The sequence below is a fragment of the Perognathus longimembris genome, chromosome 11, assembly GCF_023159225.1.
Source record: "Perognathus longimembris pacificus isolate PPM17 chromosome 11, ASM2315922v1, whole genome shotgun sequence".
In the NCBI taxonomy this organism is placed as follows: Eukaryota; Metazoa; Chordata; class Mammalia; order Rodentia; family Heteromyidae; genus Perognathus; species Perognathus longimembris.
In genome coordinates this window covers 60,460,626-60,487,370 of record NC_063171.1, presented here as the reverse complement: position 1 = coordinate 60,487,370, position 26,745 = coordinate 60,460,626, and the positions used below count along the sequence as shown (strand labels likewise).

The 26,745-nt window shown below is 59.7% G+C and overlaps 1 protein-coding gene across 1 annotated transcript; it reads left to right on the top strand.

Annotated features, from left to right (window-relative positions):
* The first annotated feature begins 4,292 nt into the window (after positions 1-4,292).
* Positions 4,293-25,608, top strand: LOC125359480 (receptor-type tyrosine-protein phosphatase V-like). Its single transcript, XM_048357244.1, has 33 exons — positions 4,293-4,349; positions 4,695-4,743; positions 5,463-5,735; positions 6,370-6,639; positions 6,802-7,065; positions 8,558-8,812; positions 8,903-9,148; positions 9,304-9,579; positions 11,657-11,929; positions 13,539-13,802; positions 14,011-14,277; positions 15,586-15,867; positions 16,134-16,274; positions 16,520-16,733; positions 16,851-16,918; positions 18,119-18,245; positions 18,364-18,411; positions 19,435-19,528; positions 19,632-19,722; positions 19,793-19,869; positions 21,433-21,567; positions 21,980-22,102; positions 22,573-22,733; positions 22,837-22,972; positions 23,453-23,520; positions 23,683-23,782; positions 23,867-23,945; positions 24,034-24,110; positions 24,246-24,374; positions 24,470-24,586; positions 24,710-24,873; positions 25,079-25,214; positions 25,414-25,608. Exons 1-33 carry the CDS (start codon positions 4,293-4,295, stop codon positions 25,471-25,473), a joined length of 5,121 nt encoding a protein of 1,706 aa, XP_048213201.1. The 3' UTR covers positions 25,474-25,608.
* Positions 25,609-26,745: the final 1,137 nt, after the last annotated feature.

Below are 26,745 nucleotides of genomic sequence, written 5' to 3'. Positions count from 1 at the left end.
CGCCACAAGCCTCTGATGGGACAAGACACGTGTCCTTGCCCGCCACCGCCCCTCCCCAGCCTGGCTTGGGACTCTGCCGGCTGCTCCCTGCTTTCTCCTGAGTCGGCTCTGCCCCGTCCTGGATGCTGGGAGCCTCCCGGGAAAGCGAATCTTCCCATACCTAGGACCCTGACCAGAAGCTCCAGACTTCCATCCACTCACATTGATGACTTGTCTTCCTGGGTTACAATTTAGGTTCCAAGTTGGGCATCAGTGACACGTGGCTATAATCCTACCACTCAGGAGGCCGAGATTTGAGGATCACAGTTTGAACTCAGCGTGGACAGGAAAGTCTGTGCGACTCTTCTCTCTAATTAACCACCCCAAAGCCAGAAGTAGAGGGATGATGGCTCAAGTGGTAGAGCACTAACCCTGAGCAACAAAGCTAAGGGACACTGCATAGGCCCTGAGTTTAAGCTCGCTCCAGTAGAACACACACACACACTCACACACACACACACACACTCACACACACACACACACACACACTTAGACACAGGGACAGACAGACACCTAACTCCCTGGTCTCCTTCTGACATCCCCAGTTCCAGGAGCCATGAGCCATCACTCCCTGTCCCCACTATCAGAGGCCCCCCGGGAGCAGGGTCTCCCCGCAGTCCCTAGGAGCACCCATTCCCCGCAGTGCCCGAGGCGCAGACAGCTGCTTGCCGCACGGCGTTCAGCATGCTGAGGCGGAGGCTCCTGCCTCCCTTTCTTGGGGAGGGGTCAGTTGCTGGGACGAGGACTCCTGGTCTTGCACGCTGCGTATTTCCTGCCCCTTCCTAGCTGTGCTCCCTAGATCCTCTCTGGAGAAGCCCCAGGATCCTGGGTGGCAGCTCCAGAGTTCCCCATGCGCTCCTCCACCGCCCTCCCGGGCCAGTCCACGCTAGCGCCTCCCCCCTTACATGGCCGGGCTTGTCTCTGGCTGTGTGCAGGAGACAGAGCTCACGAGAGGAGGAGGAGGAGGAGGAAGAGGAGGAGGAGGGGGAGGAGGAGGAAGAGGAAAAGGAAGAGGAGAGGAAGGAGGAGGAAGAGGAAAAGGAGGAGGAGGGGAAGGAGGAGGAACAGGAAAAGGAGGAGGAAGAGGAAAAGGAAGAGGAGAGGAAGGAGGAGGAAGAGGAAAAGGAGGAGGAGGGGAAGGAGGAGGAACAGGAAAAGGAGGAGGAGGGTGAGAAGGAGAAGGAGGAGGAAGAGGGGAAGGAGGAAGGGGAGAAGGAGGGAAAGGAGGAGGGGGAAGAGGAGGGGTGGGAGGAGGAGGAAGGGGAGAAGGAGGGGAAGGAGGAGGGGGAACAGGAGGGGGGGAGGAGAAGGAACAGGAAAAGGAGAAGGAGGGAAAGGAGAAGGGAAAGGATGAGGAGGGGGAGAAGGAGGAGGGGGAGGAGGAGGGGAAGGAGGAAGGAGAGGAGGAGGGGGAAGAGGATGGAAGAGGAGGAGGAGGGGAAGGAGAAAGAGGAGGAGGAGGTGGCAGGCGAAAAAAGGACACTAAAGCAGATATGGTTGAACAGGGCAGAGAAGTATTGTGAGGGGCAAGCATGGCGGCTTGGGGAGGCCAGCGAAGGCTGGAGGCGCGGTGGCACGTGCCAGGCTGTCCCTCCGTGCCAGCCACCCTGGGCGCCACCCCACCCTGACCCACTTTCCCTCTTGCTACCTTTGGGTTGCCGGCTGCCGAGGGAACTGTCCCAAGCCCTTCACCCCGGGCTTAGAAGACCAGTGACTCAGGCCAGCCTGGCCTGGGGCAGGGCTGGGGGGCCAGGGGGTCAATCCATCCGGAGCTCCAGGAAGGAGCCTGGTGTCTGCCTGTGGCTGGATTGCAGAAGCGGGCGTGGGGGGTGGAGGTAAGGCAGCAAGATGGACAGCGGTTCCCGCGGTGGCCCTTTCTTCCTTCCTAGTGTGTTGGCCTTGGACACATACTCAGGCCCCTGTGCAGACAGGCAGGTGCAGCCTGGTGCCCCTGAGTGCTCACAGGGGAACACACACACACACACACACACACACACACACACACACACACACACACACACACACACACACCCCCCCCCTCACTGGCCTCTGGATGCCTTCCCAGTGAAACTTCGCCTTTCCCCTTCCCAAGCCATCTTGGTCAGGGTGTGGGAGGGAGAGGGGGCGCTTTGCAGCTCCGCTGCCTGGTGATTATCTCCCTCCCGCGTGGGGGGCGCCCGGGGCCTGGCTTCAGGCTGTGGGAGAGCAGGGGAGGGGCCGGAAGAGCTCGCCTAGGCCAGCTGCGGGGAGAGGCCCGGCCAGTTCACGCTGGGCGCTGGGATGCCCGGACCTGCTCCTGCTGGCCCTGTCTTCGCACCTCTCCAGAAGGAAGCGCGGTAAGGTACTTTTGAGACCTCAGGAGGACCCCGGGGGATCTCTAGGGAGAGGATGTGGGTTCGCGGATGGGTGGCTGTGGGGGTGGAGGTACAGTCTGGGCGGCACTTTCTTTTTTCTGAATGGGGCGGCTGGGCTGGGGCGTAGGGGCTGCTAGGTATCTGGAATTTTCTGTCCCCTTTCTGGAGCCCCTTTCTCCTCTACAAGGCTGTCCCAACCTGGTGGGGGGGGGGGGTGTGGGCAGCCAGGCTTTCTGTGGTAAATACATAGGACTAGCTGTGAGGTGTCTGCTGTACCCCAGCAGGCCTCTCTAGTGTGGGGGCTGTGGGACCTTCTTTCTCCATACCCCTGTCCGGGGGTGTCTCTTGAATTTGGGGGCTTCAGCCCCGCCTCTGCCCTCTGTGACTGCTCATGGAGAGTGTGTGAGAAAAACCAGAGTGGGGTCCCCAGGTGAGGTGAGGTGAGATGGGGAGCCCCCAGGGACGGGAGTAGGGTGTTCCTCGTTGCCACCCCCCAAATACTTGGCTGGCTTTGAGCCCGGCACCGCCCGGCTGTCCTGTCACTTTCCCTGATGGTTAGTTCCCCCCTCCACCCCCCCACCCCCACCCCCAGGGCCTCTTTCCAAAGAGCACGTGTGTGCATGTGTCCGCACACACTCATGCATGCACGCAGCCTGGAAAATCTGATGAGTGTGCACTGCTGAGTTTCCAGGCCCCCATCCAGGCCCCGGTGGGCGGCTCTGAGGTTTGGGGCTGGGTGGAGCGGGGAAGAGGCGGTGCTGGGGCGGGCCTGGGGGAGCCGGGCCAGGCTCCGAGGGGCTCCGAGGCTGGACCCTGTGACGCACACTCCTGTCCTGAGTTTGCTTGGCCCTGGGCCTCCTTCCCAGGGCTCTCGGGGGTGGGGTGGGGGGGGTGGGGAGAGCAAGGTCAGGTGAGCCGCTGGCTCCTGGCGGGTAGAGCTGAGTCCCAGAGCCGAGGCGCCAGGTGCACACTGCTGGCCTGGCTGGAGACAGTCTGCCTGGGGAGGGGCCAGCGAGTCGTCTGGGGTCTTGACTCGTTCCCCCAAAGGGAGCATTCAAGCTGAGAGAACCCCAGTTCTGAGCTGAGCGTACGGTTGCCGTTTCCGCTGGACGGCATCAAAGCCTCAGGTTCCCATTCAGCGTTTACCTGGACACACGGGGCGGGGCTCTGCTCTCAGCTTCCTCGTCTGACTGTGAGCCGTGGGGTGGGTGACACCCACAATTGCTGCAAGTCAGGACCCCCCCCCCCCACCGTGCACTGCCTGCCTCTGACGGCAGCCAGTGCTGTGTGGCTGGCCGGCCACCCACTCAGGTCCTAGGGACACAAGGGACTGTGAGCCCTGCACCTCTTCCTCTCCCCCGCCACCCCCCCCAGAAGGCAAACACCCCTTCCACCACGCACGCACACACGCATGTCGGAGAGGAGGCGTTGATGGACACCCATCCCCTTTCCAGGGTTGGAGGGGGCCGGCCCTTGCCTACTGCAAGGCTACTGCTTCCCTAGTCTTCCCTAGGGACAGAGGACATTTTCCTCCCTTGAGATCTGCCTGCTGGAAGTGGGATTGTGGGGGGGTGGGGGGACGGGCAGCCGGAGGGCGTGGGCTTGGCTTGAGGTTTGGAGTATTGTGGTTCCTCTTGCACCTTCTGGGCCTACAGCCCAGACTTTTGCTTCTCCTCTTCCCTCTCCAAGCCCGGGCAGGGCTGGGTGGGGCGTGTGGGGTGTGGGTCAGGGTTCGGGGCTGAGAGGCGGCCCCCCTTGCTCTTTGCTGTCTGCTGCAAACTCTGCCCTTCCCACTCCTACCCAAAGCCAGCCAGTGGGGCAAGGCGGGGGGGGGGGGGTGAGGGAGTATGGCTCCGCCTTGTGCTGCCTCCCAATTTTTCCTCTGCAGACATGACCGGGATGGGGCCCCCAGCGCTGCTGGCTGTCCTCCTCTGGCTCCAGGGAGTGTTGGCTGTGGTAAGATGGGCATGGGGTAGAGGGCAGGCCAGATGGGTGGACCCCTGCTCCCTCGATCACGTTCGGGTCCCCCACCTCTCTCCAGCGGGCCCCGCAGCTGGTGTGCATTAGGCAGGAAGGAAGGCCAGCAGCGGAGGACAGAGAGCAGATGGCTCCAGCCTGCTAGGATGCCATGGGACTGTGGCATGCCTCCAGGAGACACCCTCCCCCCCCCCCGGCTGTGCGGGGCAGGGCCAGCGCCTTCTCTCTGCTATCTAGCCTTGACCCTGCTGGATCTCCCAGAGGCCAGACCCCAGAGGCCTCGGGGTCCACCTCCCATCGACTCTCCTCCCCCACTTCCTACAGGAAGATGCATGCCACTCCCTGGGAGGGAGCCGGGACCTGGAGGGCCAAGGTAGGTGTCTTCTGGCGGGGGGGGGGGACGGAGGGGGGCTGAGGGGGTCTGGGAGAGGGGCTATGTGGACTCAGGGCTAATTGCTCCACACCACACTCCTTTAGGTCCTTTCCTCCTCCTCCTCTTCCTCCTCTTCCTCCTCTTCCTCCTCTTCCTCCTCCTCCTCCTCCTCCTCCTCCTCCTCCTCCTCCTCCTTATTTCTTCTTCTTCTTCTTCTTCTTCTTCTTCTTCTTCTTCTTCTTCTTCTTCTTCTTCTTCTTCTTCTTCTTCTTCTTCCTCCTCCTCCTCCTCCTCCTCCTCCTCCTCCTCCTCCTCCTCCTCCTCCTCCTTCTTATTTCTTCTTCCTCCTCTTTCTCCTCCTCCTCCTTTCTTTTTTCTCCTCCTCCTCCTTCTTTTTTCCTCTTCCTCTTCCTCCTTCTTTCTTTTCTCCTCTCTCTTTCTCTCTCTCTCTCTCTTTTTTTTTTTGACAGTCCTGGGGTTTGAACTCAGGGCCTGAGCACTGTCCCTGAGCTTCTTTGTGCTCAAGGCTAGCACTCTATCCACTTGAGCCACAGCGCCACTTTTTCTGTGTTTGTGGTGTTGAGGAATCAAACCCAGGGCTTCATGCATGCTAGGTGAGCACCCTACCACTTGGCCACTTTCCCAGCCCCATGGACCTTTCCTTCTTTATCAGGGCCCAAAGGGTATTGGGAAAGTCTGAATGCACCCCTTGTCTCCAGGGCCACCTCCAAGCGTGAGCGTGAGCAACCAGAGGACTCCCACCAGCCTGTTTGTGAACTGGACAGCTGCTGAGCCCGGTGGCCTTGGCCATGCCCTCTGCCTCCTGCGCCTCAGCCCCCTTGGCTCTCCTGAAGGGCAGCCGCTCCAAGTCCACACCAAGGCATCCAGCTTCGAGTTCCACAACTTGGTGCCGGGAAGTCGGTACCAGCTACAAGTGACCGTCTCGCGCCCCTGTGGGAAGAATGCCACTGTCACTCTCACCACCCGTACTGGTATGAGGGCTGACGGAGAGGGAGATGTTGCTTGGGGCTGGGGCAGAGCATCCAGAGGGGACAACCTCTGTGAAGAACACATCCGGTGGAGTGCCCACTAATTTATTTATTGCCAGTCCTGGGGCTTGGACTCAGGGCCTGAGCACTGTCCCTGGCTTCTTTGTGCTCAAGGCTAGCACTCTACCACTTGAGCCACAGCGCCCCTTCTGGCTTTCTCTGTATATGTGGTGCTGAGGAAGCGAACCCAAGGCTTCATGCGTGCTAGGCAAGGACGCTACCACGAGGCCACATTCCCAGCCCCTATCGTGTCCATTTATAAGCACTACGAAGCAGGGTGAGGTGGTTCACGCCTGTAATCCTAGCCACCCAGGAGGCTGAGATCTGACCATCAAGGTTTGAAGCTAGCCCCGGCAGGAGAGTCCACAAGACTTATCTCCAATTAACAACCCCCCGCCCCCAAAGGCTGGAAATGGAATCATGGCTTAAGTAGTAGAGCACCAGCCTTGAGTGAAAAAGTTCAGGCCCTGAGTTCAAGCCCCAGGACTGGGGTGGTGAGGGTAGGGAGGAAGGCACTACAAGCAGAGAGGTGAGGTCTCTGGAACAACCTTGGTGCATTTTTCTACTTCTGTTTTAGCCCCGTCAACGGTCCAAGAACTGCAGCTCCACAGCCCCGGGAGCCCTACCGGTCTGGAGGCCTCGTGGGGTGAAGCCCCGGGGGAACGGGACGGCTACCAGCTTCTCCTGTACCACCAAGAGTCCCAGACCCTGGCACAGAATATCTCCGTGTCCCCGGGCAACCTGTCTTACCGCTTTGACAACCTCTCGCCGGGTAGCCAGTATGTATTGGAGGTTATCACGTGGGCAGGTGATCTCCAAGCAAAGACCAGCGTCCGCCAGTGGACGGGTAAGCCGGGTCCCTGAGCAAGGCCCCGAGGGACCACCAACCTGGGGGAAGTGGGACTGGGGGGTGAGTGGGGAGCCACCAGGCAGTCCTGTGCCAGTGTGGCTCAGAGCCGGTGTCAGCCTCTCCTTCCGCCTGGGTGTGCTCTGCCCATCCTTCCTCCAGACCCCATGCCTCCAGACTACCTGATGCTGAGTGCCCTGGGTACCAGCGCTCTGCACGCCTCCTGGAACCGCTCGGAAGGGGCCGCGAGGCTCCACCTCGTGCTCACAGACCACCTGGGCAGCTCCAACCTGACCGCGGTAGTCAGCCGAGGGGTCTCAAACCACACCTTCCTGCACCTGACTCCGGGCACCCGCTACGAGCTGAGGCTTAGTGCTGCCGCTGGGCCCCACTGGGCGACGGGGCCCAATGCCACCGAATGGACCTGTAAGTGCCCGGGACTAGAGGGGACAAGCACAAGCTGCTTAATTATCCGGATGATTATCAGGGAACAGCTGGTGGGGAGCAGGGGTTTTCTGGGCGGGGGGGGGGGGGTGGTGGGGGGAGGGCAGCATTCACACTGAGTTTCTCCAGCTGGCTAGAGCCGCCACCTAGAGGATGATGGTGGAAGTACTGTTCATCCTCAGTGGATGGCTTTCTAGGGTGGGCCCTGTGCTGGGCACTTCCTGCGGGTACTGTCATTCCATCTTTAAAACAGCCCTGTGTTATGGTAGGCGTTGCTAAGATGCAGGGAGAGAAAGAACGCAAGGTCACACTGGGTGTGGATGTAGCTGATCTGGACCCGTCTGGGAGCCCGGTAGAAGCCGTGTTTCATCTTCCATCATTCACCATGTTTTCACTCTGAGACATATTTGCTGGGCAGTGGTGAAGAGTAGAGGAAGCAGACCAGGCACCAAGGGCTCACACCTGTCATCGGAGCTATTCAGGAGGCTGAGATCTAGAGGAACACAGTTCAAAGCCAGCCTGTGAAGAAAAGTCCATGAGACTCCATCTCCAAATTACCTGCCAAAACCCAGGCCAGAGGGGCTGGGGATATGGCCTAGTGGCAAGAGTGCTTGCCTCGTATACATGAGGCCCTGGGTTCGATTCCCCAGCACCACATATACAGAAAACAGCCAGAAGTGGCGCTGTGGCTCAAGTGGCAGAGTGCTAGCCTTGAGCAAAAGGAAGCCAGGGACAGTGCTCAGGCCCTGAGTTCAAGGCCCAGGACTGGCCAAAAAAACAACAACAACAACAAAAACCCAGGCCAGAGGCATGGTTGTAGTGATAGAACAATAGCTGAGCAAGCAAGCCAAGGGGAGTGCAAGGCCCTGAATTCAGACCCTGGGATCAGATGTCTTCCTGGGTTCTGTGATGTTTGGTATGAGTTGCTTACCTGGCTTGAGTGTCTCTCCAGTGTGTGTGTGTGTGTGTGTGTGTGTGCGTGTGTGTGTGCACGTGTGTGTGCCAGCACTGACACTTGAACTCAGGACTTCATATTCTCTTTTAGTTTTTAAAGTTGTACCATTTTGGTCCATAGCTCTGTTTCCACTTTTTTTTTTTTTGCTAGCTAGTTAATTGGAAATAGGAATCTCATAGACTTTTCTGTCTGGGCTGGCTTTGAACCACGATCCCCAGATCTCAGCCTCCTGAGTAGCTAGGATGACAGGCACAGATGCTGTTGGACTATCCAACGCCTGGCAGTCTCTCTATGTCCGCTGGCAGACACACATTCCGTCACGTGGTATGTCACGTCTGTTACTGTGGGCTGCTCAGATGGTAGCTGCCAGTTCCTGGAACGCATTCAGCGTGTGGCGAATGGGGCTGCTCTCCCGGCCCATGCGCAGCCGGGCGTGTGCGGACAACCTCTGGCAGGGAGAGCAGGGTTTGTCTCATCCACCGCTGGGTGTTTTGGGAGCATTGGCCCCTTTCTCCCCAGACCCCTCTCCCCCACTGGACCTGGTGCTGACTCCAGTGCCCCCTGAGCTCCAGGCCAGCTGGAAGGCAGGGCCGGGAGCATGGGATGGCTACTTACTGAGGCTGAGTGGACCAGTGGAGAGGAACATCTCTCTGGGCCCTGAGGTCCACAGCGCCATGATCCCGGGACCTCTGCCAACTGGACACTATGCCCTGGAGCTGAGGGTTCTGGCTGGGCTGCATCACGCCTACGCTCAGGCCAGTGCCTGGCTGGCTGGTGAGTATGGACTAGAGAGGTCCCAGTGGAGTCCTGCTAGGGACACTGGTCCGGCTGGGCCCTCAGTGTCTGGTCTTTCTTCCATTCCAGATCCTGCAGCCCAGCCTAGGCAGGGCAGTGGCGCCAAGCTGCAGCTGCAAGGATTGAAGGCCACGAGGGAGCCTGGGCGGCGGGCGCTGCTCTACGCAGATGGTGCCCCAGGCCTCCTAGGAAATATCTCTGTGCCCTCTGGTGCCACCCAAGTCACCTTCTATGAGCTGGTGCCTGGGGCCCGCTACCGGGTGGACATTGCCTCGTTTTCCGGAGTCATCACTCAGAGCCTTGCAGGCCACACCAGTGAGTGCCTGCTACTGTGTCCCCGGTCCTGGGGCTGGGAGACCTTGCTGAGGAGAGACAAACCCTTGCTGAGGGGAGAGGCTCGGGAGAGCCAAGCAGGGGGTGTCAGGAGCTAGGACCTGTGACCCCTCACCAGACTGTCTCTCTCTCTTTAGGTCCCCTGGCACCCCGGTCCCTGGAGGTGATCAGCAGGGAACACCCCTCTGAGCTGACCATTGGCTGGGCCTCAGCCCCAGGGCAGCGAGAAGGCTATAAGGTTGCCTGGCACCAGGATGGCAGCCAGAGGTCACCGAACAGCCTTGTTGATGCGGGCCCCGACCATTCCAGGCTGACGCTGAGGGACCTGGTGCCTGGTTCCTGCTACACCGTGTCAGTGTGGGCCTGGGCTGGGGACCTCCACTCTAGCATCCAAAGGATGCAGGCCTGCACCCGTGAGTTCTGGCTTCACCCTGAGGGGCTGACACAGGGCAGCAGGTGGTGGCATGGTCTCCTCTACTCTCTCCCTTTTCCTGTGTCATGTTCGTGATTCAGAGGGTCACAAGTAAGTCCTTTCGTGAATGTATTTGAAGGCATTTTCTACCTTCTACCACATGATGGGCTGGCCACCCACCCACACACGTACACACTCATCTATTCATTCTTTTATCCATCTACCCACACCCCTACCTACCTACCCATCCATCCATCCTTCCATCTATCCATCAATCCATCCATCTAACCACTCATCCATCCATCCATCCACCCATGCACCCATCCATCCACCCACCTACCCACCCACCTACCCATCCATCCATCCATCTATCCATCCATCCACTCATCCATCCATCCATCCACTCATGCACCCATCCATCCACCCATGCAGCCATCATCCATCCATCCATCTATCCATTCACCCACGTACCCACCCATCCATCCATCCATCCATCCATCCATCCATCCATCCATCCATCCATCTATCCATCTATCCACCCACCCACCCATTCATTCATTCATTCATCTATCCATTCACCCACCCACCAACCTACCCACCTATTCATCTATGTATGTATATACTCATATATACATTCTGTCCATCTTTCTACTCCTCTATCCATCCACCCACCCACTCATCCACTTATCCACCTATTTATCCATCCACCGATCCACTTATCTATCTGTCCATCCACCCACCTAGCACCCATCCACCTACCCAGCCACGCACCCATCTATCCATCCATCCAACCATCCAGCCACCCATCCGACTACCCATCTAGTTATCCTTTTAATAAATAATTAATTCCTACTATTTTCTAGATATGGGGTTAGGTGCTGCAGCTAAACATTCTGAAGAAAGGACAACTGGTAGATAGCTTATATACCTATAATGCATGAGATTTCACATATCATCTATGACAAATGTAAAGGCCTTGGCAGGACTATGCATGATGTACTGATGTACCAGCTTGAAATCACATGAAACTGCATTCTTGTAGGTTCAAATGGGGGAATATTGGGAATTTTATGTAGACTGATCTGATCTTTTTTGTACTCCTAAAAAGCACATCTGCTTAGAGAGTCAGAGGAGAGAGCTAGTGGGGGGCTGAGTAGGAAGGGTGAGGGGATTTAGCAGGAGGTTAAGCATGAACACAGACCAGAGTTAGACCCACAGATGGATTGTGACTTTAACAGAAGTCAGTGTGAGCTGATGGACTGGTGGGCAGGGCCCTTAAGGGGTAGGAGAGAATTGATGGGTGCCGGGCTAGATTTATCTCCCCTGGCGCGGGGATGCTAAGCTTACTCTCTTATCTGTGCTCCCTTTCTCACCCTCTCCCCTGGCTTCCTGACCTGCAGGCAAGCCAAGGTGGAGTGGGGGAGCTAGGGCAGGCCTCAGGTGCACGTGGCCGAACGAGATCCCCTTTCCTCCCTCCTTACCCATGAAGGAAGCCAGGCGCACACCGAGTCTGGTTTAATCTGGTTTAATAGGGGAGTGGCTAACAGTTAATATAGTAATGCTGACGAGAAAAGGGGTGATAGACCAGGAGCTGGCGATAGGCTGGCGAGCTTGTCCTAGGACAACGTCACTCCCATAGTACCACCCCCTGGGCAAAGCCCGCGAAAAGGGGAGCACACTGCTAGCTGGCGAGAAGTTGGGGGGCTGGTCACAAAGCTACCCCCTTCTGGTTCCGGACCCAGAGAGGTGTGGCTTGCTTCCACACTGCCCCAGGGCTGGGGGAAGGGCAGCGTCTCGGGATAGCTCTCCTTGCCCTCAAGGCCAAAGCCGAATCCCCAACAGATGGGTATCCTTCCAGGTAGTACAGTGAGCTAGACAGCATGGCCTCAGGAGGCATACATCAAGCCGAGTGGAGCGGGGGTAGGTTTGAGGGGGGGTTAGGCCGGTTAGGCTGGAGCAGGGGTTTGGGCAGGGTCCAGGCCTCAGACAGGGAGCAGGCAGGAAAGTGGCAGAGCTGTTTGGGGAAACAGAGGCAGGATTTGGTGTTATTCCACATCTGTCTCTTCCTGTCCCCCAAGGCCCTGCTCCTGTCACCAACCTGAGCCTGAGCGTTGCCTCTGAGCCTCCCGCTCTGAGGGCTTCCTGGAGCCCCCCACCAGGGGGCAGGGATGGTTTCCGGCTACGGATTTACAATCTGAGATCCCTGGCTCTGGAAAAAGAAGAGACCCTGGTGCCTGAGGCCCGGAATTTCTCCTGGGCTCAGTTGGCCCCAGGCTCTGAGTTCCTGGTGCAGCTGGGAACCCTTCGAGGGTTGGATGAGAGCAGCAGTGCCAACGCAACAGTTTGGACGCGTGAGTGGCCTAGGGGTCCCCCCTTATCCTGGCTGTTTGCACTCCCAGGGCTGTGTGTCCCCCTTGACCTCACTGGTCAAGGTAGGCAGCTGAGAAAACCGTCCACTGCGAACACGCCTGTGGCTGGGGACTGTTCTCCCCCCGTGGGGACTCCTGGCCTTCTTGAAGGACCAATTGCTTGTACAGCGGCCATTTCCCATGCTCCCCGGTGCCCAGCAGTGTGGAGGTGGGCAGCAGCACCCTAGCAAATGCTCACTGGGTACTTTGCTCAGTATTCCACCTGCTGCTCTCATGTACTCCTCACCATACGCTTAGGAGATCAACACCATGGCTATCTCCATTCACAAAGGAGGAAACTGAGGCACAGAGAGGGATGGTAGCTTTCCTTTGGGGGAGCTGAGATGCAAGTTCCGCTGTGTGATGAGCATCTAGGCTTCCTAGCTCTGGAGGGCACAGGAAAGAGGCACGGGATTCTCTGAGGTCAAGACACACATGCCCTTCCCTCCTCCCACAGCCCTCGGGGGCTGCGAAGCGGGGTCAGGAGCCTTCTTCCACCAGCTCATGCCTTCCCCATTGCTCAGCTAGCTGGCCTCTTTCATGCCTCCAGCCTGGTGAATCCCCCTAGCCCTGCCTGTGCCTTCCCTCTCAACCTCCTTCTTCCTGCAAAGCCACCAAGATTCCCCTCAAGAACCAGGCACGGGTGGCTCACACCTGTAATCCTAGCTTACTCAGGTGGCTGAGGTCTGAGGACCAAGGTTCAAAGCCCACTTGGGCAGGGAAGTCCATGAGACTCTTATCTCCAATGAATCACCAGAAAACTGCAAGTGGGCTGTGGCTCGAGTGGCAGAGTGCTAGCTTTGAACACAAAAGCTTAAGGACAGCGCCCAGGCCTAGAGTTCAAGTTCCATGAGCATCACAGAGATAGATAGATAGATAGATAGATAGATAGATAGATAGATAGATAGATAGATAGATAGATAGATATAGATAGATAGGCAGAGAGAGAGAGAGAGAGAGAGAGAGAGAGAGAGAGAGAGAGAGAGAGAGAGAGAGAGAGAAGAAAAAGGAGAAAGGTTCCTCTCAAGGACTCAGACTAGACAGAAGTCTGTCCTGGGAGTCTGGAGACCTGAGTCCCAACTGGGGCTAGCACTGAGAGTACCCCTCGGCCTCCCTGAGACCCCTTCATCCTTGCAGATGGAGGCAATGGGCCAGGCTTGCACCACCCAGATCCTAGAACTGGGTCTGAGGATAGAGGGCATTGACCTGGCCCCAGACATCCACCTGTCTACCCACATCAAGGCCTTTCAAGTCCTGCAGGACTGGGAGAGCCTGCGACTGAACCTTCACCATGTTGCTCTGTGTGGTCCCGGATGGCACGGGGGAGAGGGAGAGATGAATTCATCCACTCAAGCCTAGGAGAACTGGCAGAGTCAGGCCCTGGGATCCCCTGCTGTCCCTGACCACTGTCCCTGGAGCAGGTTGGGCCAGGATGGGTGGGTGGAGTGAGTGGTGGCATGGATCTTTCTGGGCAGGAGGAACCCAATGAAATACCGGATGTCGATTCTCTTCTCTCTTCTTGTCCGCCCGGCCATGCTTGGCTTTCCCACAGCTCCCCTGGCCCCTCCTGAGATACGCGTGACCAGCGAAGGCCCCACGCAGCTCCGAGCATCCTGGGGCCATGCTTCTGGGGGCCGAGACCGGTACCAGCTGACCCTATTCCAGGAAGGCACCCCGGTAGCCACCAGCAGTGTGGGGCCCGAGGCGGACAGCACAAGCTTCTCAGCGCTGACCCCGGGCACAAAGTATGAGGTGGAGCTGGCGGCACAGGCTGGGCTCCTCCGCACTGCAGCTGCCAACGTCTCCGGCTGGACCCGTGAGTGGGCTGTGGGAAAGACAGGGAGGGGAGGGGACGCGGCTAGGGCCACCGGAGAGACCCCTGGCTTCCCCGCCTCCATGGCGTGTTAGCTGTTCTGTAGCCCCGATTCCACACTGAGGGCCCTGCATGAGATCAGGGCGCTTCTGTGCCACGCAGGCCTCTCAGGGCCCACGGGCCTGGCTGACCTGTGTCCTTTCCTCCACAGCCCCGCGCGTGCCCAGTGAGTTGCTGGTGTCGGTGCAGGCGGGCAGCGCTGTGGTCAGCCTGGCCTGGGCCAGCGGCCCCCTGGGGCGGGGCACGTGCCGTGTTCAGCTCTCCGAGGATGGGCACCCCATCCGGGAGGAGGCCCTGGCTCTTGGTCAAGCCCACCTAGTGCTGAGGGGCCTCACACCTGGATGTAGCCTCGGGCTCTCCGTGCTGTGCCAAGCCGGGCCTCTCCGGGCTTCCACTCGCCCTGTGGTTCTGCCTGTCGGTACGTTGCCGCTTGCAAGGGGCGGGAGAAGTTGCCAAGAGGCTGGGGGCCTGCTACGCTGAGCCACCTGCTCCTGGCAGGCAGGCAGGTGGGGTGCCCATCGTCGCCCTGGGTTATGTCCCCCATGCCTTGGTAGATAGTACCCAAAGCAAAAGAGAAGTCATTTCTCTACTTGACTGCACTTCCCTTCCACCCTCCCCCCCCCACCTGCCCACCATGAACACAGCCAGCCCTTTGCACCTGCTGGCTTTGGGGTGTGTGTGTGTGTGTGTGTGTGTGTGTGTGTGTGTGTGTGTGTGTGTTGGTTCTTGGGCTTGAACTCAGGGCCTCACACTCTTTCTTAGTTTTTTTTTTTGCTTGAGGCTGGTTCTCTACCACACTTCCACTGTTGGCTTTTTTGTTTGTTTGTTTCTCATTTTCAAAACTTTAGCAGTACAAATTGTCTGGGTTGAAGATTACCAGAAAAATCAACGCAATGAAGTCCACATTAAAATAAAAAAGGACAAACAGAAAACAACCCCAAACAATGAAAACAACATAAAACATATTCATCAATGTCTCTAAAACTTAAAATTTGAGACATGAAACTTATTTTTTGTTTTGTTTTTGCCAGTCCTGGGCCTTAAACTCAGAGCTTGGGCACTGTCCCTGGCCTCTTTGTGCTCAAGGCTAGCACTCTACCTCTTGAGCCACGGCGCCACTTTCAGCTTTTTTCTATATATGTGGTGCTGAGGAATCGAACCCAGGGCTTCATGTATATAAGGCGAGCACTTTACCATTAGGCCATATTCCCAGCCCCCCAGCTGTTTTATTTTTGATAACGGACTTTGACTTCTATCAGCCTCTCCTCCCTCCCCCCCCACCCCGTTTATTATTTGAACTACTATGATCACAATTTTTTTTTTCAAGAGTACATGTTTTTCTCACTCTCAACATTTTCTTTCCTGTGTGAACTCCTTCCTGCTTCTTGGTTGGTATATTTTTATTTGCTTCAGCTCTGACTTTCTTCTCTCTCTGAGCTCCACGAATCTCTCCTATTTTTTTTACTTCTTGATCTTCCTGGTGATGTTCCTTTTCAGTTTCGTGACGTTCCTCTCCCCCTATTCCACGGCTGGCTTTTTTTTGTGGGCCAACTGGGGACAAGAGTCTCATAGACTTTTTTGCCCAGGCTGGCTTTGAACCTTGATCCTCAGGTCTCCGCCTTCTGTAGTAGCTAGGACTGCAGGTGTGAGCCTCTGGCGCCGGGCTGCCCCTCTCTCTGCCTTTGACAGCCTCTGAGCCCATGGCATCTTCCTTTGGTTTCCCCAGAGCCTGGCCCCGTGGAGGACGTGCAGTGCCGGGCGGAGACCACCCGCCTGGCCCTGCGCTGGTCCATGCCTCCCGGGCACGTGGGCACCTGTCTGGTGGTGGCCGAACGGCTGGAGGCGGGAGGAGGTGCCCACCTCGTGCTCCAGGCCAACACCTCCCAGGATGCTTTTCTCCTGCCCGACCTGGCGCCGGCCACGCCCTATCGCCTCAGCCTCACCGTGCTGGGCCGGAACGGCCTGTGGAGCCGGGCAGTGAGCCTGGTGTGCAGCACTTCTGCTCAGGGTAGGTCTTTGTGCCGGTCTCCCTCCATCACTGGCCGCCTGGCTGCCTGCGCTTCTCCCTGCCCCCAACGCCTTCCCTCTGGTTCCACCCAGGAGCTCTGTACCATGGCCCCTGTAGCCTGGGAACCTTCCAGTTCTTACTTAATTGCATCCATGAGCTGTTTCTTGCCGGACCCAGGGAGAGGCACCGGGGCTGGGAAGGCCCGGTCCCTACTCCCTGACCATAGCCACCAAGCCGGGGCTTCTGTTTCCTCCCCTCTCCCTCAGCCTGGCGTCCCCCAGAGCTGGCTGCAGCCCCCCGGCTGGAGCTGGAGGCAGGGCTGGGGGTGACGATCACACGAGGCATGTTTGGCAAGGATGATGGGCAGATCCAGTGGTATGGCGTCCTTGCCACCAACAACATGTCACGTGAGTCCCGGGCCCAGGAGGGCGCAGAGAGCCTGGCTGTGGCCTGGGGGGTGGGAGTGGGTGAGGACTGTCACTTAACCTGAGACGCTGGGGATGGTGTGGAGCTGGAAGAGACCCCCCCTCCCCCAAGACTGTCCTATGTAGAGAACATTCTGGAGAAGCGGAGGCACTCCTCGTGGTGGTGAGAAGCGAGCCCTCTACCCACCGCCCGTCTCAACCTATCCTTTCCCCCACGCCTCCTCCAGTGCCTCAGCCCCCGCGGGAAGCCTTCAACCACACGTGGTTCGACCACTACTACGGGGGACAGGACTGCTACCTGGCCATCCTGCTCCCCAACCCCTTCTTCCCAGCACCCTGGGCCGCACCAACAACATCCTGGATGGTGCCCATGGGCACGGAGGACTGCGGCCGTACCCGGGAGATATGCAACGGGCCGCTGAAGCTGGGGTTCCAGTACAGGTGTGGAGGGGCGCTCTCTGGATGTGGGCGTCCACCGCCAGTGCACTGCCCCCGGGGTCTGGAGGGGTGTGGCCTCGTCTCCCACCCTTCCCCCAACGGCCCTCCCCCCTGCGCCAGGTTCAGCGTGGCGGCCTTCACCAGGCTCGGCTCTCCGGAGACCATCGTGTCTTTCTCAGCCTTCTCAGGTGGGGAAGGCACCGTGCCGGCCGCTCCCCGGAGCCGGGGATGCATGTGGGGACATCTCGTGCCACGGGAAGGGCCAAGCTCAGGCTCCCCGGGCGTCAGGGGCCATCTTGCAAAGCCGAGGTGCTGAGACCCCGGGGACCAGACCTGGGCAGGGGGGCCGGGCTGGCTGGGGAGGCGGGGGGGGGGCACGGGGTGGGGGTGGGGCGGTCTGCAGCCAGCCGCTCCCGGCCACCAGGGCTCTGGAGTGGCACCGTCCAGCCGGAGCCCGCCGCACGCCGCCCGTGTGCGAGGAAGCACAGATGCACGTTAGAGTTTCCTAGTGTGGGTCCCCGTGTGGTGGAACAGGCCTGTCATCCCTGTCCGTACCCGGGAGGCAGTGGCAGGAAGATGGTGAACTCCAGGGCAGCCGGGGCCGCACACGGGATCCTCTCTCCGAGAGCAAAACAACCAAGGGTTCCTGGTGAAAAGAGCCCGACTGGTTCCTACCTGTCCTTCCAGCTGCGCAAGACGCTGAGGTCTAAAGCCAGCCTGGGCGAGACAGTCCACAAGACTCCCGTCCACGATTAACCATCGAGAAGCTGGAAGGGGGCTGTGGCTCAAGTGGTAGAGCCACGGGCCTTGAGCAAAATAGCTCAGAGATAGTGCCTAGGCCCTGATTCAAGCTCCAGAACACACACACACACACACACACACTCTCTCTCTTACACACACACACACACACACACACAGAGGCAAAAATAAATAGGTGACATTAATTTTTGTAACATTTCATTGAAACTAAAGTATCTAAAAATATTATTTCAAAATGCTGACTTAAAAATTAGTGAAAGGGGCTGGGATGTGGCTTAGCGGTAGAGTGCTCGTCTCGCACGCATGAAGCCCTGGGTTCGATTCCTCAGCACCACATATATAGAAAAAGCTGGAAGTGGCGCTGTGGCTCAAGTGGCAGAGTGCTAGCTGTGAGCAAAAAGAAGCCAGGGACAGTGCTCAGGCCTTGAGTTCAAACCTCAGGATGCGTGCACGCGCGTGTACACACACACACACACACACCCCGAGGACAAACATAGCGGTGCATAGTTGTGATCTTCGTTTGCATCTGTGACTTGTCGTGTTTTCTATGACAGCCCGAGTCCAGTAGAAGCTGGCCTGTCCCCAGGCCGGCGGGACACGGGCACGTGCACCTCCTCTTCTGTCCGCAGAGCCCCGGGCCAGCGTGTCCTCAGCCGCGGTGCCCCTGGCAGGCGTGGTGGGCACGGCAGCGGGCGTTGTCCTCACCGCCGGCGCCGTGATGGGCTTGCTGTGCTGGTGGAGGCAGAAGGGGCAGGGGTGAGTGGGATGAAGGGGGTCCACCAGGCCTGTGGGGGATGAAGGGGCTCCGGGGGGGGGGCGGTCCGGCCCCGCTTGGGGGGGCGGTGCTTCCCACTTTGCCTCTCCATTCTGGCAGGGCAGAGAAGGATGGCTTTTCCCACGAGCTGACGCCCCACAGCCTGAGGTGAGGGTGCAACCCAGGGCCTCCTGGAGTGGAGGCAGGGCAGCAGCGGGGGCCCGCGGGGCCCGGCCCGGTGGGGGGGGGCTCTGCCAGCTCCCTTGAAGCTTGGGCCTCTGGTGGCACACGGACGGCTCTCGTGCATGTCCCGTCTTCTCGAACGCTCGCGGCTCCCCCTACCTCTTCTCCTCACGCCTGCAGCCTCTCCCTCCTCCTCCTCCTCCTCCTCCTTCACACCTGCTGCGTAAGTTGGAGCTGTCAGAGACAGAGGACCGACATGGCATGGTGGCACGCAGCGGCGATCCCAGCACTTGGGAAGCCGAGGCAGGAAAAGTGGGTTGTGTTACGGTGGAGGCTTGGTGGGTCCGAAATCCGATGGGATGGGAGGCCACAGACCCACGTCCGAAGAAGGGTCTGCTAGAAGGGTTCCTCTTCCTCAAAGGAGGACACTCTTAAGGTCTTCAACTGAGTGGGTAAGGCCCACCCACGTTAGGGAGAGGCAACTGCTTTAATCAAAGTCAACTAAGTGAAAACGCTCATCTCATCCCAAACACAGCTTCTTAGAAACACCCAGGGGGGAGGCTTAGTCATATTTCCGGACACTGTGGCCAGCCAAGTTGACATAAAACTAGCCATCACCCTCACTCCAGTCTGTTCTAGTCACAGGGGTTGGTGGCTGTGACGGTCACCGTCAGGCCAAAGCTCTTCCTCCTCTAGGCATCGATTGATCACTGGCTGCCTACGGAAGCCCTCTTTGGGGCCCGGGGTGGCTCGCGTGTACTTCCTGCCCCTTCTCTCTCTCTCTGCCCCTCTCCCTTCATTCTGCGATGCTGGCTTGCACTAGAGAGCTGACCGGGAGTGTGGGCTGCTTTATTCCGGGGGGCGGGGCCCAGGTCTGCAGGTCTAACAGCCCCGGTGCCCACGCTGTACATCCAGCTGTGCATCTGCCCCCCCCCCCCCGGGGGAGGGCGAAGCGGGGTTCACACTCACACCTGGGAACCCACTCGACCCTCCCCCCCCACTCCCCAGGTGGACCCACCGGCCCATCCCTGCTCACAGCTTCCGGCAGAGCTACGAGGCCAAGAGCGCTCATGCCAACCAGGCTTTCTTCCAGGAGTTTGAGGTGAGGCCTGTCTGGCCCCTTAGACGGCTGCTTCCCCAGCCCGGCGCCCACCTGACTCAGGGAGTGAGGTGGGCGCCAGGGTCAGCATCTCCCACGTGGGCAGGAGCTGAAAGAGGTGGGCCGGGAGCAGAGCCGGCTGGAGGCAGAGCGGCCGGCCAACGCCTGGAAGAACCGCTACCCACACGTGCTGCCCTGTGAGTGCTGGCGGCAGGAGGGCCGGGCCCGGGCCGGGCGTGGCCCACCCTGAGCTTCTCCCCTCCACAGATGACCACTCCAGGGTCAGGCTGACGCCGCTGGCCGGAGACCCCCATTCGGACTACATCAACGCCAGCTTCATCCCCGTAAGCGCCACCGGCGGGCGGGGCTCTGGGGTGTCCGCTTAGGAGCTGAGCTGCTTGGGGGATGTGGGGTCCTGGCCGGGCGGTAGCCGTCGTCTGTGAGGATCGCCCCATCCTTCTGTTTTTAGGTCAACACAGTAGGTCATGTTTGTGGGCCCACTGTGTGCTAGGTCTCCAGAAGGCAGAGTTGATACCTTCAAAGGGGTCATGGGTCGTGTGTGTGTGTGTGTGTGAGCGTGTGTGTGCACATACGTGTATGAGAGAGAGAGATCAGGGCATCATGGAGGAAGGAAAAAATTGGCTTTCAAGAGCTGGGTGTAGTGTGGTGATACATGCTTGTAATCCCAGCTACCTAGGAGGAGGACGACAAGTCCCAGGCTGGCCTGCAGAAAGCTAGGACCATGTTATCTCAAAAGTGAAATACAACAGGACTGGAGACATGGCTCAGGTGGTAGAGCATATGTCTTCTGTGTGCAAGGCCTTAGGTTCACACCTCAACGTTTTCCTAGGGGAAGGCGCATCTGGTCTCTTGAAAAACAAATGACATTTTCTTGTTTATTTTACTTACTTATTTATTTTGCCAGTCCTGGGCCTTGGACTCAGGGCCTGAGCACTGTCCCTGGCTTCTTTTTGCTCAAGGCTAGCACTCTACCACTTGAGTCACAGCGCCCCTTCTGGCCGTTTTCTATATATGTGGTGCTGGGGAATCGAACCCAGGGCTTCATGACTACGAGGCAAGCCCTCTTGCCACTAGGCCACATTCCCAGCCCCACAAATGACCTTTTCTTATTAGCCATGTCAGTTGTGCAGGGGGTCCATTGCGCACCTCCATACACGTATCCTGATCAACCTGACCCCCCCTTCACTCTCCCCACCCCGCTCCCTCTCCCTTCTTCAAACCATTTCAGTTCTATTTCGATACATGCAGATAAACTACTTCTGCCACATTTGTCCTCATTCACGCTCTCTGGTTGCCCTCACCCAATAGTTTCCTGATATTCTGTGTGTGTGTGTGTGTGTGTGTGTGTGTGTGTGTGTGTGTGTGTGTGCGCGCACGCGCACGCTGCACAGGAATGCAGGGGGAGGTTGGGGAGGTGAGGCGGTGGGGCTGACTGGGGAGAGGTGGACAGGGCTGGAGGGAGGAAGGAGGACCTGGGCTTCCGGCGGGGGCCTTGGAGTCTGTGGCGGGCCCCGAGGCCGCCTCGCAGGGTTGTGATCACGGGAGGCAGGCGGTTCGGCTTCCGGAGAGTCGCTTGGGTTGGCGAGCTGGGTGGACAGACAGGCGGTCGGGTCTGTGCGGAGCTTGCTATTTTTAGGGAGGCTTCTCTCGCCCCTTTGAGGTGGGGCACGGGTGGTGGCCACGTCCCCTGCCTGGGCGCCGAGGGCGCACGCCGGTCCTGGGTTCGCTCGCGTGACTGCACGGGCCCGTGTGTGTGTGTGTGCTGCACCCGTGCTTCCTCCAGAGGCCACGTGCTGACTGACCCCTGTGCTGTGTTGGGTTGGGTGCCTGGGCGCCATGACCTCCCCCGGTGACCAGGTTCCTGCCCCCCGGCCCCCACACTCTAGGGCTACGCCCACCCGCAGGAATTCATCGCCACCCAGGGGCCTCTCAAGAAAACGCTGGTGGACTTCTGGCGGCTGGTGTGGGAGCAGCAGGTCCCCATCATCGTCATGCTCACCGTGGGCATGGAGAACGGGCGGGTGAGCGCCATGCAGGTCCCCGAGCGGCCACTAGGTGGCGCCCGTTCTCCTCGTAGGCATGGTCCATCAGGGAGAGGGACACAAGAGTCCGAGCGGATGCCGGGTTTGTCCTCTGACTAAGGCAGCAAAAGGCAGATGGCCCCTAAACCTGGGCCACCCAGTTTCCCAAAGGAGCCGAAGACCCTCAGAGCCCTGGGGGGCCCCGGGGCGAGGGTGTTGGCTCCCAGTGACGGGAGGGACCCTTCTGGAGAAGGCAGCCTTGGGGCTGTGGATGCAAGGAGCAGAATTTCATCAGGGTGGTAGGGTCCCCAAAGATGGGCAGAGAGGGTTGGGGCTGGTACACAGGGGGTGGGGATGGGGGTGGTGGCAGAGTCCCCACTCCCGGCCCTCTCCCACCCTCCCTCCACCCCAGGTGCTGTGTGAGCATTACTGGCCGGCTGACCCCACCCCGGTCACCCTGGGGCACCTCACCATCCACCTCCTGGCCGAGGAGCGCGAGGAGGAGTGGACCGTGAGGGAGTTCCAGCTGCGGCACGTGCGTGCCCCAGGGGACGGGTGGCCTTCTGCCCCAGCCTTCCTGAGGAGGCGGCCCGGCCTCCGGGGTCCCCCTGCCCCCTTAGTGCTGAGGGTCCCCACACTTAGCCACCTGTGGAAGGACGGTTAGGGAGCAGCGGTTAGGGAAGGGGGGTGCGGGGTACAGAGAAGGTGAAGGCTGAACCGGGGTATGGAGTGAGGTCAAGACAGAACGGAGGGAGAAGCAATGGCCAGACCCAGGCGTTCCCCCAGTGGGTGACCCTCCAGGACAGGAAGGACAGGGACTGGGATGAGCCCTCTGCGGGTACAGATCACCCAGGAGGGCCGAGAAGGAGCAGGGACAGAGGCAGGGTGGGGGGTAGGGGGGTGGGGGGGGACACAGAGCTGCCGCCCTCCCCCCAGCAGACACGGTCTGAGGGGGGAGCTGGTCAGGAAGGTGGCAAGTCCCCGCTCCCGCCTGCCCACCCTCAGGGTGCCCAGCGCAGACAGCAGAGGGTGAAGCAGCTCCAGTTCACCACCTGGCCCGACCACAGCACCCCCGAGGCCCCCAGCTCCCTGCTCGCCTTCGTGCAGCTGGTACGGGAGCTGGCGAGGGCCGCGCCGGCCAGGGGGCCCATCCTGGTGCACTGCAGGTGGGAAGGGACGGGGGGCGGGGGCGGGGGGGAGGGGGGAGGTCTTGCCGGGCTGGGGGGGGAGGGGCCTCCCCCACTGAGTTCCCCAGAGCTGTCCCCACAGTGCGGGCGTGGGCCGGACGGGCACCTTCATCGCCCTCCTGCGGCTGCTGAGGCAGCTGGAGGACGAGCAGACGGTGGACGTGTTCAACACCGTGTACACGCTCCGGCTGCACCGGCCCTTCATGATCCAGACCCCAGTGAGTGCCTCGGGCCCTAAGGGGGGGGGCAGCAGACGGCCACCGGAAGTAGAGGGCCCTTTCTACCGTGGCCTGTTGCGATGAGGGCTCCACACTTCCATCCCCCAGGGCTGCTGTTTCCCCTCCCTCCCTCCCCTCCCTCCCTCCCTCTTTTTGGTGGGGCTTTTGTGCCACACCTCCACTTTCGGCCTTTTTGCTGGTTAATTGGAGGTAGGAGTCTCGCAGACTTGTGTGCCCAGGCTGGCTTTGAACGGGGATCCTCAGAGCTCAGGCTCCCGAGTCGCTAGGATGGGTGGTGTGAGCCACTGCAGTGCCCGGCTTGTGCTCTTTCCTCCGAGTGGAGAGGAGAGGCGGCCCGGGCCAGCCCCGCACCGCAGCACAGCACAGGGAGGTTCCTGGATGGCTCCCTTGTCCCTCCGGTGTTGTGGATCTTGCTGGGCCGGGCCCCCTCCCCCATGCGGCCCCTCCCTCCCCCACCAGAGCCAGTACATCTTCCTGCACAGCTGCCTGCTGAACGAGATCCTCCACGAGCCCTCGGGCACCTTAAGGTAAGTTCGGCTGCCCTTGGGCCCTGGCGGTGGTGACAATGGGGAGGGGGGCAGTGGTGCCTGTTGTACCTTCTCCCCAACAGGGTCGGGCCTCCTGCGCTTGGGAAGAGCCCGGAAGACCGGAAGTAGGAGCAAGGTCACCCTGAGCCTCTCTCCTCTCAGTCCTTCCCCCAGGTCTGGGCCCATCTCTGTGACGAACTTTGCACAGGCGTGTGCCAAGAGGGCAGCCAATGCCAACTCTGGCTTCCTGAAGGAGTACGAGGTAGACTGCAGGCCCAGGAGTGGGTGGCCTCCCAGGTCAGCCCGCCCCCAGCCCTGCCTCAGGGTGCCAACTCCTCCTCCCCAGCTGCTGCTGCAGGCCATCAAGGACGACACCGGCTCTTGGGCGCCCCCTCCTGGCCACGCGCAGGACAGCTCTGTCTGCTGTGAGTCTCACTGGGTGTTGTGAGAGTTGGGGTTGGGGCAGAGGCTGGGGGGGCCGTGGCAACCTTTCCCCTCACCACTTCCCCGCAGACGATGGTGCTCAGGCACAGCTTTCTCTGGAGCGGGAGAGCCCCACGGAGGTCGTGACGGAAGCCTGGCTCTTCCCTGTGAGATGATGCTGGTCTAGCCGCCCTGCCGCTTGCCCCCCTCTAGTCGCGCTTCTCAGGCTGGAACTGGGTCCGAGCGATGGGTTGGGCGGGGAAACAACGTCAACCTTGGAGCTGATTGGCTGCGCTCTGCAGGGCGGGCCTTCTGGCCGGGACCACGTGGTGCTGACCGGCCCGGCGGGGCCAGAGGAGCTCTGGGAGCTGGTGTGGGAGCACGGAGCCCATGTGCTGGTCTCCTTGTACCCGCTGGATACTCAGGAGAAGGTGAGCGGTGTGGGGAGCAGAGGATGGGGGGGGGAGGACAGTATGGTGCCACCTGCCCTCAGGAAGGTCCCTGAGCGACTCAGGCTGTGTCCCAGCCACAGGAGTTCTGGCCGACGGAGATGCAGCCAGTGGTCACAGACACGGTGACCGTGCACCGGATGGCTGAAAGCAACATAGTGGGCTGGCCCTGTACGGTCTTCCGGGTCACACATGTAAGTGTTAAGGGCGTAGGACGTGGGGTGGAGGGCCGTGGGGGTCAGAGGGTCAGAGCAGAGGAGAGCTCTGGGCCGGCCACCCTCTGCCCTGCTGGGCACCGATTCGGATCCGGTCCTCAGGGCGCGAGCGGAGCGGAGAGGCAGGTCCAGCACCTGCAGTTTCAGTTCTGGGAATCCGGCCACGAGCTGCCTGCTGCCACCTTGCTGCCTTTCCTAGCCGCGGTGGGCCATTGCTGCTCCCAGGGCAAGAGCCGAAAGCCGGGCACGCTGCTCAGCCACGCCAGGTACCGTGGGACGCATCTCCCGGCCCCTGCTTGGGTTTGTGGGCCCAAATGGCACAGTGTCCCAATGTCCCTGTCCACTCTGCATCTTTACCCCCCTGCCAGTCAGGACCCAGGGCCCTTTCCCAGTCCCTGGGCTTTCAACCAAGTCCCCAGGCATGCCTGTCCCACCCCTCAGCGACTCCATCCAACGCTAAGTCACTTGCAGCAAGGGCACCGCCCATCTGGGCATCTTCCTGGCCATGGAGCAGCTGCTGCAGCAGGCAGGGTCTGAGTGCACCGTGGATGTCTTCAACGTGGCCCTGCAGCAGTCACAGGCCTGTGGCCTCATGACTCCAACACTGGTGAGAGGCGACACAGGGGCTCAGGCGTGGGAAGGGCCCCTTCTGCTCTGGCTGCCGTGGCTTTGGGGCCGCGGCATTCAGTTTTGCCACCAGGTGGCGCTGTGGACCGCTGGGCTCTGACCCAAATGGCGCGCCAGGGTTAGAAGACACAGGTTGGAGCAGGTAGAGTGAAGCAGCTGCTTTCCATGTCGACCCTCAGGAGCAGTACATCTACCTCTACAACTGTCTGAACAGCGCACTGGTGGACGGGCTGCCCTGAGTGCGGGAGGAGCCCGTGCCCTGCGTTGGCTGTGTTGGCAAGTCCACCCAGGCCTGGCTTCCCTGGGAGGACAGTTCCACGGGACCCCAAATTAAGGGGGAAACAGCCAAGGAATAAAAACATGTGGTCAAGTCTGAGGCTGTGTTCTGTCCGTCCATCCTCCCACATGGGGCCTTGTGGGCAAACACAGGGCAGGGGTAGGCGCTGGGGCTTGGGCCGGCTGAGCTGGCTGTGTCCTGCAGCTGGTAAGTGGCTGGCTCTCACTCCGGAGACGCCCTATCTCCTGAGTGTTCTGGTTTCCATCTCTACCTCTAGCATCCTGTGGTGTGAAGCCCAGGGTTCAAATCTCACTCGTCGTACCCATTCTTAGCCACCATCTCAAATGCACTAGGATTTTCTTTGCTCCTCACTTCCCTTCTCCAGACACCCCAGCCTTCTCTACCTGCTAGAGTCTTCAGGAGCCATCCTCCCTCGGCAGACTTCTTGACAAGGTAGAGATGCTCCGGAGGGTCAGGAGCCAGAGGAACCCCCCAGGTCAGAGTACCAAGTCCTCTCTGCTCCTTTGTTCTTCCCTCCCTCCTCTCCTCCACATGGGAGGTGGGAGAAAACACAAGGAGTAGGAATATGGAAAAGGGAACAGCTAGGCGGTCAGGAAAGAGCAGGGATGTGACTGCCTGGCCTGGGTATCTTAAGATGACCGCATGTCAGATGGCTGCATGAACGCCTGTCTGTCTCCTCGACAGACAGCAAGGACTGGGTAGCAGGACCCTGAGGCTGGATACTGATGGCTGTTGGTGAAGGGCCCTGGAAGACAGAGAAGCCTGAAGATATTGAAACAGAATTCCCTTAAGTGGAGTTGCACGCGCACACACACACACACACACACACACACACACTTTGAATGAGGGAGACCAACTTCAGTCCCTAGTAATGCACAAAGAGTCAGAGGTCAGGACCTCGGATCTGGTTTAAGAAGGGAAAGTAAGGCCAAAGGGCCTGGTTCCATAAAGACCCTCTGAGCCCACCTCAAGAGACTGCAACAGGGTTCAAGCACGGCTTTCCAGTCTGGGCCCCTTGCTGGAGCAGCAGGAGTGGAGATGGGGTGCAGGATGGAGCCACAACTACGAATGCGTGAAACAGGAAACGCAGGCCCGCCTGAGCTCAGGCTCAGCCACAGCGCGGAGCCGCTTCCGTGTGGAGGGCTCGCTGCGTGTGCAGGGCCAGCCTCTGGCTCATCTTCTGCTTCGGGGCCATGGCCCTGATTCCTGGGTC